Source organism: Oncorhynchus masou, chromosome 6 (genome assembly GCF_036934945.1).
Source record: "Oncorhynchus masou masou isolate Uvic2021 chromosome 6, UVic_Omas_1.1, whole genome shotgun sequence".
Classification (NCBI taxonomy): Eukaryota; Metazoa; Chordata; class Actinopteri; order Salmoniformes; family Salmonidae; genus Oncorhynchus; species Oncorhynchus masou.
In genome coordinates this window covers 75,332,552-75,344,755 of record NC_088217.1, presented here as the reverse complement: position 1 = coordinate 75,344,755, position 12,204 = coordinate 75,332,552, and the positions used below count along the sequence as shown (strand labels likewise).

At 46.7% G+C, this 12,204-nt stretch overlaps 1 protein-coding gene across 3 annotated transcripts in view; it reads right to left on the bottom strand.

Moving 5' to 3' along the window:
* The window catches only part of LOC135542626 (ATP-binding cassette sub-family C member 4-like), a 30,401-nt gene continuing 18,197 nt past the window's right edge, over positions 1 to 12,204 (bottom strand). For 2 of the 3 annotated variants that reach the window (XM_064969732.1, XM_064969734.1), the window contains 15 exons: positions 11,649 to 11,786; positions 11,481 to 11,518; positions 11,266 to 11,372; positions 10,959 to 11,105; positions 10,709 to 10,788; positions 10,443 to 10,593; positions 10,233 to 10,352; positions 9,961 to 10,071; positions 8,627 to 8,727; positions 3,018 to 3,365; positions 2,789 to 2,878; positions 2,497 to 2,669; positions 1,836 to 1,941; positions 955 to 1,089; positions 1 to 761 (listed from right to left, as the gene is read on the bottom strand). In XM_064969732.1, coding sequence (XP_064825804.1) covers positions 675 to 761; positions 955 to 1,089; positions 1,836 to 1,941; positions 2,497 to 2,669; positions 2,789 to 2,878; positions 3,018 to 3,365; positions 8,627 to 8,727; positions 9,961 to 10,071; positions 10,233 to 10,352; positions 10,443 to 10,593; positions 10,709 to 10,788; positions 10,959 to 11,105; positions 11,266 to 11,372; positions 11,481 to 11,518; positions 11,649 to 11,786 — 1,932 coding nt within the window. In that variant the 3' untranslated portion in view covers positions 1 to 674. The remainder of the gene's footprint in view (positions 762 to 954; positions 1,090 to 1,835; positions 1,942 to 2,496; positions 2,670 to 2,788; positions 2,879 to 3,017; positions 3,366 to 8,626; positions 8,728 to 9,960; positions 10,072 to 10,232; positions 10,353 to 10,442; positions 10,594 to 10,708; positions 10,789 to 10,958; positions 11,106 to 11,265; positions 11,373 to 11,480; positions 11,519 to 11,648; positions 11,787 to 12,204) is intronic. The other variant, XM_064969733.1, reaches the window with a different exon arrangement.

The window sequence follows — 12,204 nt, the reverse complement described above, 5'->3', positions numbered from 1 at the left end:
TACATAGTGTTACATTTTTACATGAGATTGATTTGGTATAGCTAAATAACTTCTGTTTTTACATGGAATACACATTACATTTTTAATAAATATGAATTATACAAAGATGATTAATTTAAAACTGCTGCAAAAAAATGAAGGCACTAAACTACATGACAGTTTATATAACCAGACAATAGGCCACGTAAATGAATCTAAGGAAAGAGTTCTCAAATTTTGGCCATTGTAAATTGTGGACACAAGTCTGGCAAAAATATTTATCAGTCAAGTCACAATTATACAATCAATTGTCATGGGTCTCGATGGTTATTCCTTTAAAATCGATTGGTTACTGCATGTTTCTTTGATAAATAAAAAAGCGAAATAAATAAGGGACGGTTAACGTTTAGTGTTTCCTCAACACGTTCCCCATCCCAACTTTCTTAGCTTGGGGAAAAATCCCTACAACTGCATAAGTGGATTTGACTCAACTCCGCCTATGACACACTGGACCAAACCGTTCCACCTCTTTGCAGCTTCCTGTCCAAATGGAGTTTCCGACATGGAGTTTTTGCAGGGTGATAAGGCACTGTTGATCTCTGTAGACTGGAGAATGCCATGGGACTGCAGTGCCAGCCAACTCTGAGGAGCAGTACTCCAGGCTTTGAACAATAGCCAAAGCCTCCTCCAAGCTGTTACAGGGCCGTCTCAAAGATGACCAAGTTGCCGTCCGCTCCGACCCCTCCGTTGGTCGTACTGGGACGACTCCGGCTGTTGTATGCCTGAATCAAGACGAGACAACCAGTGTTAGTGTACGCCAACCCGAAAAGCCAGAGGTATGTGGTGGATGCACAAGAACACTACTCCCACACATCTGTGTGGTAGCATGTCACTTTGAGCAGTAAGCTATTTAACTGCCAGAGAACAGTGGGAGAGTGAAGTGGACATGCTCTGTTGAGTCAGTGTGCTACTTACCTGTTTAGCTGACTGCAGGAGGGCAACAGCCTCCTGCCTGCCTGTCTGCTGGACCATCTTAAAGAAGATACCGTCGTGGTTCTGAAGTAGGGTGTAGGGCTCGTCGTATTCGTGGATCTGACCAGCGTCTAGAACCTGGGAACAGAATGAAGTTATAGTAAGTAATCTATGGTCTATCATTAGGGATACAAAAAGGACCCGACAAGCCCTTGGACACACGTTTGGGGTCACTTAGAAATGTTCTTGAAAGAAAAGCACATTTTTTTTGGTCCATCAAATTAATCAGAAATACAGTGTAGACATTGTTACGGTTCTAAATGACTATAAGAACATCCAATAGTCAAAGGTATATGGAATACAAATGGTAGAGAGAAATAGTCCTATAAATACTATATTAACTACAACCTAAAAACCTCTTACCTTGGAATATTGAAGTCTCATGTTAAAAGGAACCACCAACTTTCACATGTTCTCATGTTCTGAGCAAGGAACTTAAACGGTAGCTATTTTACATGGCACATATTACTTCTCCAACACTTTGTTTTTGCATTATTTAAACCAAATTGAACATGTTTCATTATTTATTTGAGGCTAAATTGATTTATTGATGTATTATATTAAAGTTAAAATAAGTGTTCATTCAGTATTGTTGTAATTGTAATTATTACAAAAAAAAAAGAAAAGAAATCGGCATCGCCTTTTTTGGTCCTCCAATAATCAGTATCGGCCGACCTCTTTACAACATTAACAATGTTATTTTAAAAACAAGGACATTTTTAAGTGACCCCAAACTTTGAATAGTGTATATATATATAAAAAAATAATACTCGAGTAGACAGATACACAATGATCACCCAACTGGGTAACTGGAGAGCTCTCACCAGAATGCGGTCGCTGTCTATGATGGTGTTGAGGCGGTGGGCGATGGTGAGCACGGTGCACTCCCTGAATTTGTCTCGTATCGTCTTCTGGATCAACTCGTCTGTTCTACAGAGCCAGGACACAGAGGACACACTCAGCTGTGAGGAACACACACACACACCTCTACTACTAGATGCCTCCCAGTCTTATGTTGCATTCATAACCAAGTGGGAAGGTGGTAATTATCAGTTGGATGCTTTCAACTAATTGAGAAAAGACGAGTGGCTAATTGACAAGAGGCTGAATCAAACTAAAATTACAGCTATCATGCCTGTGAACAAATGTTTGAAAACGATAAGTACATTTATTTTTGTATTTTTTTTAAAGTATGGTTTTGTCAAATGTTATAGAGAATTTTCTTACATTTACATTTAAGTCATTTAGCAGTCTTAGTAGGTGAAGTCAGCATGTGAGAAAAGTCCAAACTCAGGGATGATAGATGAGTTTCCCCACTAGTAATTACTAGTTGGAGGGGCCTTCAAGTGGTTTTTCCCAGTCATAAGTGGTGAATACCACTTGGTTATGAATGCAGCATATCAGCTGTCTCTGCTGCTCAGCTCGAAAGGACAGACAGGAGGTCCTCCATGGCAACACGTGTGTATGTGAGAGGCAGCTCTGTACCTGGGGTCCACGTTGGCTGTGGCCTCGTCTATGATGAGGATGCGGTTCTTCCTCAGAACGGCTCGGGCCAGACAGACCAGCTGCCTCTGACCCACACTGAAGTTGGAGCCCGACTCGGCCAGAACCGTCTCCATCTTATTGGGCAGCTCTTCCACTACAGACTTCAGCTGGACCTGGAGAGGAAACAGTTACTGGAGTAAGAGCCTGATCAATGCCACCAAAAACACACATTAACCTGTATGTCAATTCGTGAGAGTATGTCCCGTTACTGTATCAATAGGAGGAGCAGTACCTCTTGGAGAGCGTTCCACAGGTCCTCGTCTGTGTGCTGGCTGAAAGGGTCCAGGTTCTTCCTCATGGTGCCGGTGAAAAGCACTGGGTCCTGCAGAACAGAGGGGCCACAAACAGAAAAATGTAATAAGCTCTAACAGAGCCATATCTGAACTAGGAGCCTTTCCTTTACTACTTTTAGACGGACTAAGGGACAGAGCAGCCACAGAAGACCCACCAACAGTAGCTACCTGAGGTATGATGGACATCTTCTGGCGCAGGTCATGAAGGCCGATCTCGGAGGTCAGAACTCCATCGATGTAGATCCTGCCCTCTGGCTCAGCCAGGCGGAAGAGCGCCGATACCAGGGAGCTTTTCCCTGCACCCGTCCTGCCCACGATGCCAACCTTCTCTTTGGGCCTGAACATGGCCTTCATGTCCTTCAGGACCACAGGTCCGTCTGAGCTGTAGGAGAAGCTGACTCGGTCAAAGGTGATGAGGCCTTGGCTCGGCCACTCAGGAGGAGGACGCTTCTGGGTTTCCCAGGGTGCTTCACTCTCCAGCTCTGTGTACTCCACCACCCTCTCCACTGACGTCATCTGAGGACGGTGAATAAACCACGTCAGTCAAACAGCCCTGGCTTTTGTACCAGCATGGCGTCTAAGCAGCCCAGTACATCATTGGGGGCGAGCTCACTGCCATCTAGGAAGGAAGGCCCAGATCCCAGCAACCCAAGCCATAGACTGTCCTCTGCTTACGCACAGTAAGTGGTACCAGTGCATCAAGTCCGACACAAACAGGCTCCTGAACAGCTTCTATCCCCAAGCCATAAGACTGCTAAATAGCTAACAAAATGGCTACACAAACTATCAGAGTTGACCCTTGTATTTAATTTTGTTTCTATGCTCACTCACAGGAATCTTGCACACACACAATCATATTAGCTGCTGCTCCTCTGTTTATCATACATTCTGATGCCTAGTTACCCCACCCCTATCACTCCAGTATCCCTGCACATTGTAAATATGGTACTGTAACTGACTGACCCCAAATATAGCTTACTCACTTCACATGCTGTTCTTATTTCTATTTCTCATGTGATTTTGTTCAGCTTCCGGGTTGGAGCGAGCGGTCGAATCTACACTTCGGTCCGCAGGTAGTATAACTTTTCATTACATTTCATTATAGTACAACGGTTTGATTTGTCTAATCTTAGCAATTTCTTCTTAGCTAGCTACATAGCCGTCTTTGTATCAAAGATAATTGCGTAATTATCGTATTTCGTCGTCCTAACGTAGTCTACACTGCTATCTGCCCAGCAGCTAGCTAACGTCCACCGTCTACCGAATATCAGCACTGTAGAAACTATTACACTCAACTGAACGACTTGATTAGTGTAGTGTTAGCTAGCTACATAGTTGTCTTTGCTGTCTTCGTATCCAAGACAATTGTGTAGTTTAGAGTGTGTAGACTTAGAGTGATTATCTTAATTTACCGAGGTTAGCTAGCCAGCTATTTGTCGTCCTTAACGTAGGAGATACTGCTAGCTAGCTAGCCAACAGCTAGCCAACATCTACCGAATAGAACTTCAACAACCCGGTCAACATTCCGCTTCACTCCACAGGTAGTATCACATTTTCATTTCACTTCATTACAGTACAACGGTTTGATTTGTTTGATCGTAGCTAGCTAGCTACATAGCCATCTTTGTTCAAAGACAATTGTGTAGTCTAGAGCGATTTTCTAGGTTAGCTAGCCAGCTATTGTCGTTCTTTTAACGTAACGTAATCAACACTGCTAGCTAGCCAGCTAGCCCTCGAATAGCAGCACTGTAGAAACTATTACACTCGACGGAACGACTTGATTAGTGTAGTGTCAACAACGCAGCCACTGCCAGCTAGCCTACAAAGTCAACAACGCAGCCACTGCCAGCTAGCCTACTCCAGCAGTACTGTATCATTTCAATCATTTTAGTCAATAAGATTCTTGCTACGTAAGCTTAACTTTCTGAACATTCGAGACGTGTAGTCCACTTGTCATTCCAATCTCCTTTGCATTAGCGTAGCCTCTTCTGTAGCCTGTCAACTATGTGTCTATCTATCCCTGTTCTCTCCTCTCTGCACAGACCATACAAACGCTCCACACCGCGTGGCCGCGGCCACCCTAATCTGGTGGTCCCAGCGCGCACGACCCACGTGGAGTTCCAGGTCTCCGGTAGCCTCTGGAACTGCCGATCTGCGGCCAACAAGGCAGAGTTCATCTCAGCCTATGCCTCCCTCCAGTCCCTCGACTTCTTGGCACTGACGGAAACATGGATCACCACAGATAACACTGCTACTCCTACTGCTCTCTCTTCGTCCGCCCACGTGTTCTCGCACACCCGAGAGCTTCTGGTCAGCGGGGTGGTGGCACCGGGATCCTCATCTCTCCCAAGTGGTCATTCTCTCTTTCTCCCCTTACCCATCTGTCTATCGCCTCCTTTGAATTCCATGCTGTCACAGTTACCAGCCCTTTCAAGCTTAACATCCTTATCATTTATCGCCCTCCAGGTTCCCTCGGAGAGTTCATCAATGAGCTTGATGCCTTAATAAGCTCCTTTCCTGAGGACGGCTCACCTCTCACAGTCCTGGGCGACTTTAACCTCCCCACGCCTACCTTTGACTCATTCCTCTCTGCCTCCTTCTTTCCACTCCTCTCCTCTTTTGACCTCACCCTCTCACCTTCCCCCCTACTCACAAGGCAGGCAATACGCTCGACCTCATCTTTACTAGATGCTGTTCTTCCACTAACCTCATTGCAACTCCCCTCCAAGTCTCCGACCACTACCTTGTATCCTTTTCCCTCTCGCTCTCATCCAACACTTCCCACACTGCCCCTACTCGGATGGTATCGCGCCGTCCCAACCTTCGCTCTCTCTCCCCCGCTACTCTCTCCTCTTCCATCCTATCATCTCTTCCCTCTGCTCAAACCTTCTCCAACCTATCTCCTGATTCTGCCTCCTCAACCCTCCTCTCTTCCCTTTCTGTATCCTTTGACTCTCTGTCCCCTATCCTCCAGGCCGGCTCGGTCCTCCCCTCCCGCTCCGTGGCTCGACGACTCATTGCGAGCTCACAGAACAGGGCTCCGGGCAGCCGAGCGGAAATGGAGGAAAACTCGCCTCCCTGCGGACCTGGCATCCTTTCACTCCCTCCTCTCTACATTTTCCTCCTCTGTCTCTGCTGCTAAAGCCACTTTCTACCACTCTAAATTCCAAGCATCTGCCTCTAACCCTAGGAAGCTCTTTGCCACCTTCTCCTCCCTCCTGAATCCTCCTCCCTCTCTGCAGATGACTTCGTCAACCATTTTGAAAAGAAGGTTGACGACATCCGATCCTCGTTTGCTAAGTCAAACGACACCGCTGGTTCTGCTCACACTGCCCTACCCTGTGCTCTGACCTCTTTCTCCCCTCTCTCTCCAGATGAAATCTCGCTTCTTGTGACGGCCGGCCGCCCAACAACCTGCCCGCTTGACCCTATCCCCTCCTCTCTTCTCCAGACCATTTCCGGAGACCTTCTCCCTTACCTCACCCCGCTCATCAACTCATCCCTGACCGCTGGCTACGTCCCTTCCGTCTTCAAGAGAGCGAGAGTTGCACCCCTTCTGAAAAAACCTACACTCGATCCCTCCGATGTCAACAACTACAGACCAGTATCCCTTCTTTCTTTTCTCTCCAAAACTCTTGAACGTGCCGTCCTTGGCCAGCTCTCCCGCTATCTCTCTCAGAATGACCTTCTTGATCCAAATCAGTCAGGTTTCAAGACTAGTCATTCAACTGAGACTGCTTTTCTCTGTATCACGGAGGCACTCCGCACTGCTAAAGCTAACTCTCTCTCCTCTGCTCTCATCCTTCTAGACCTATCGGCTGCCTTCGATACTGTGAACCATCAGATCCTCCTCTCCACCCTCTCCGAGTTGGGCATCTCCGGCGCGGCCCACGCTTGGATTGCGTCCTACCTGACAGGTCGCTCCTACCAGGTGGCGTGGCGAGAATCTGTCTCCTCACCACGCGCTCTCACCACTGGTGTCCCCCAGGGCTCTGTTCTAGGCCCTCTCCTATTCTCGCTATACACCAAGTCACTTGGCTCTGTCATAACCTCACATGGTCTCTCCTATCATTGCTATGCAGACAACACACAATTAATCTTCTCCTTTCCCCCTTCTGATGACCAGGTGGCGAATCGCATCTCTGCATGTCTGGCAGACATATCAGTGTGGATGACGGATCACCACCTCAAGCTGAACCTCGGCAAGACGGAGCTGCTCTTCCTCCCGGGGAAGGACTGCCCGTTCCATGATCTCGCCATCACGGTTGACAACTCCATTGTGTCCTCCTCCCAGAGCGCTAAGAACCTTGGCGTGATCCTGGACAACACCCTGTCGTTCTCAACTAACATCAAGGCGGTGGCCCATTCCTGTAGGTTCATGCTCTACAACATCTGCAGAGTACGACCCTGCCTCACACAGGAAGCGGCGCAGGTCCTAATCCAGGCACTTGTCATCTCCCGTCTGGATTACTGCAACTCGCTGTTGGCTGGGCTCCCTGCCTGTGCCATTAAACCCCTACAACTCATCCAGAACGCCGCAGCCCGTCTGGTGTTCAACCTTCCCAAGTTCTCTCACGTCACCCCGCTCCTCCGCTCTCTCCACTGGCTTCCAGTTGAAGCTCGCATCCGCTACAAGACCATGGTGCTTGCCTACGGAGCTGTGAGGGGAACAGCACCGCAGTACCTCCAGGCTCTGATCAGGCCCTACACCCAAACAAGGGCACTGCGTTCATCCACCTCTGGCCTGCTCGCCTCCCTACCACTGAGGAAGTACAGTTCCCGCTCAGCCCAGTCAAAACTGTTGAGCCGTGGAGTTAGTAACAGCAGCTGCAAACGTGGGCTAGGAAAAAACAGACAGAGTATCCCGTCTACCAAACAACGACATTACTACAACGTATCCAATTTACCAGCAGAGACATTCTTCAAAGAACTCTGTTGGGCAACACGACCTTCCATCAACCACCAACCTATCAAAGTGCAGCTCAGAGTAAATATTTACTGCATTTTCCTTTTCCAAATGGGCGGTAATTTAGAATGCATAAGATACTGTATTTACGATAGCATGGCTTCTCCCTTTGTTATGCAAGTCTTCCCACTCTTTCACTCAAACCCAATCCCCCTTTTCTTTGTGTAACCAGCTGTCATATCTGTTCCGTCCGCCAGGGACGTTTTCCTTTATGATATAATTTGTAATCAAGGTATGATTCATCCTGTGTATATGTAATTCTGTGTGATTAGTTAGGTATTTAGTAAATAAACCCAATTTTGTATTGCTGATTCAACTTGTTAGCCAGGGTTCGTGAAGATAACCAAGAATTTACAACTTTCAGATTAGACTGAAATAAGGTGACGATTAATATTGACTGCTATTGATGTAAAATATTACTAGGTCTTTAATAGTTTATTAGGAAGATAACAGCTCTATAAATATTATTTTGTGGTGCCCTGACTTTCTAGTTAACTACATTTACATGATTAGCTCAATCAGGTAATATTAATTACAGAGAAAGGATTTTATAGAATAGCATGTCATATCACTTAATCCGGCATAGCCAAAGACAACACTGGCATGAAAACCAGCATGAACAAGATGAAAGGCCAAATAGACCAGGAGGCAGTTTCAGAGCGGCCACTAATAGTTCTGAGAACTGGGTTACACATTTCAATCAACATACTTCCAGACTAAGTTGTCTGGTGGGTTTGTAAAGCATGTAGCATCTCTGAAGAAGGGATTGATTGTAAAAACAGGTGTTCCTCTACATATCTGGTTGTCTCACCATGTTCTCCACCTCAGCACTCTGCCGTACCCCCCACTGGAACATCCCCATGAGAGTCACAGCGTAGGACAACGCCAGGCCTACAGATCCAGCCTCCACCTCTAACAAGGCCAGAGGAGAAACAAACAGGACACTGGTTAGACCCAATGCTCAATCATTGCTATTCTAGGTCTGGTCTGGCAACAAGCTGCAGTTTTCATAACCTCCTTCAGCCCCAAGTATACAGTCTTGGCCAAAAGTTTTGAGAATGACAAATATACATTTTCACAGTCTTCTGTCCCAGTTTGATGATGGAAATTTGCATATACTCCAGAATGTTATGAAGAATGGTCAGATGAATTGAAATTAATTGCAAAGTCCCCTCTTTGCCATGCAAATGAACTGAATCCCCCCCCAAAAAAATTCCACTGCATTTCAGCCCTGCCACAAAAGGACCAGCTGACATGTCAGTGATTCTCTCATTAACACAGGTGTGAGTGTTGACGAGGACAAGGTTGGAGATCACTTGGTCATGCTGATCGAGTTCGAACAACAGACTGGAAGCTTCAAAAGGAGGGTGGTGCTTGGAATCATTGTTCTTCCTCTGTCAACCATGGTTACCTGCAAGGAAACGCGTGCTTTCATCATTGCTTTGCACAAAAAGGGCTTCACAGGCAAGGATATTGCTGCCAGTAAGATTGCACCTAAATCAACCATTTATCAGATCATCAAGATCTTCAAGGAGAGAGTTTCAATTGTTGTGCAGAAGGCTTCAGGGCACCCAAGAAAGTCCAGCTAGCGCAAGGACCGTCTCCTAAAGTTGATTCAGCTGCGGGATCAGGGCACCACCAGTACAGAGCTTGCTCAGGAGTGGCAGCAGGCAGGTGTGAGTGCATCTGCACGCACAGTGAGGCAAAGACTTTTGGAGGATGGCCGGGTGTCAAGAAGGGCAGCAAAGAAGCCTCTTCTCTCCAGGAAAAACATCAGGGACAGACTGAGATTCTGCAAAAGGTACAGGGATTGGACTGCCGGCCTGGGGGTCAAGTCATTTTCTCTAATGAATCCCCTTTCCGATTGTTTGGGGCATCCGGAAAAAAGCTTGTCCGGAGAAGACAAGGTGAGCACAACCATCAGTCCTGTGTCATGCCAACAGTAAAGCATCCTGAGACCATTCATGTGTGGGGTTGCTTCTCAGCCAAGGGAGTGGGCTCACTCACAATTTTGCCTAAGAACACAGCCATGAATAAAGAATGGTACCAATTCATCCTCCGAGAGCAACTTTGTCTCATTCTCAAAAATTTTGGCCACGACTGTACTCTGTAATTGTGTTGGCTCTGTGTGCCGTTGTCCCTTACGGTCTCGGAGCAGAAGGCAGCCGAAGGCGGTGATGGTGACGAAAACGGCGCACATGCCATCCAGGCGGACGGCGAACCAGCGAGAGGTGACCAGGAACAGGAACCAGGATTCTGAGAGACACTGATTCAGTTATATTCCTATAGAACGGACCGCACAGAGCGGAGACTGGGTAGAATGTATACATGTTATTAAATATCATTCTCCATCAATGTACTTAGACCCATTGGAGACAAACAAAACGGAAGTAAGGCAGCATTCAAAGGACAATCACCAGAGTGCAGATCCTGATAAGCGTCAAAGGTATTTTGGAATCGCTCCTCAGCTCTGAAGGCTCGAATCGTCCACAGACCTTGGAGGGACGAGGACAGGTGGGAAAAGACTGGACTCCGAGCTGCAGAGAGACACACGGTTACTGATTACTGTCCATGTGCAGACACACACACACACACACAATTAAGCAAAAAAGGCCGTTGGCACTCACTGGTGGATTCCAGGCGCTTGACATCTCGTGATGTCTGCAGGAAGTAGCGTCTCAGGAACAGGAAGACTATGATAAGAGGGGCCAATGGGATGAGGATCCAGGGGATGACGGAGGCCGCTACAGCGACCACACCGATGATCTGCAGGAATATCTACTCAGGAAAACAGGCCCAAAGAAATAACCAGAGGAGAGGGAACAGGTTAACTGGTGATCGAATAGTAAATACTTTTGTGAAAATGACCCGGCCAAAATGTGTCGTGGCTCACCTGAATGAAGTCCACAAAGGTCCAAGGTAAGGCCGCGTCCAGTTGGCCAATGTCCTTAGAGAAGCGGTTGAGGACTCTTCCTGGGGCACAACAGAAGACAAGACCAGGAATTTAAAGACTTCTTTCTTTGTCTACAGATATTCATGTTTGACCTTAAGCAAACAATGTAGCGTCTCTCAACACAGAAACTGTGGCAACAGAAAATTGCTTTCCCTATGTGTTCCAGTTTGCGCATTGGCTTATGGCTCACCAATTGGGTTGACGTCAAAGAAGCGTACAGGTGTCCGGAGGATAGAGTTGAACATGCGGTTGTGCAGAGACTGAGCAGCTTTCACCAGCACATTGAACATCAACAGACTCCTGGCAAAGCCAAAGATGAGAGTTGCTCCAGTCAAACCTGAAAATACAGATTTCCCATTTTAGAATGTTACATTCTGAAGCACACATTTTGTAACACAGACAGACGCACAAAGGTTATGGAGGAAGAAATAGCCTGCATGACACTATTCTAGGAGTATCAAAACAACTCCCTGAGTAGGGTTTCCACTGTGTCTCACCTGCATAAATGCCGAGGTAGAAATCCAGGTTCAGCTGTTCAGTGACGTTGACACCATTTTGGATGGTCACAGTGCCGTTAACGTTGAGCTTCTCCTGCTCTCCTGCCCTGTCAATCACAGAGGTAAAGCACAGAGCCAGTCCCAACACGGCATGTTAAAAGGGTATCATGACAGTTGCATGACTGAAAATGAACAGTGAAATTAAAACGTCTTACCAATATGCCAACCACCAGTCCTGCAGAATATATGCTGCCTGCACACAAGAACATAAGTATGTTAGTAGACCTATATCATTTAATGAAGTCGTCATCAGATTGAGTTTCTTCCACACTACTAGCGCTGCTTTTGATCATGTAGTTGTACTGGGGTTATGATGTCATTACCTGAGCTAGGAACTGGAGTAATACAACTCCTATCAACACCAGGATGTTGGCGCCTGCCTTCAGGTACTTGACATAGAGGCCGACGCCGATGGTCCCCGCCGAGCGGCTCTCCTCGGCTACTGTCTGGACAGGCTCTGCCTGCATTACACAGAAACACCATATGATTTATTGGGGGTTATTCATTAAAGCCAATGCAAATAAAATAACATTACGCTGCACAGATATCATGTCTAATGAGTCATTCTGTGCACTCTGTGTCGGAGATGAACCTCTACATAGTTTAAGCACGAGGGAAGTTGAGAACTTACACAACCCCTGTGTTGGGGAATCTGAGCATGTCAACAAGATCCAAATGAAAGTTGTTTTTTTTAAGGAAAGTACAACATGTACTTTGCTGTGGCTTACATAGGTTCTACTTAAAGGCAACAGTAAACACCCCCACCCCTCTTGGGCCGCCATATAAGTGTAATTGCCGGATTTGTATAGCAGGACATCATTCACCCAAAGGTCGGCAAAATCAGGTCAGTGCTGTCTGAGATATGACGTGTGAAGGACT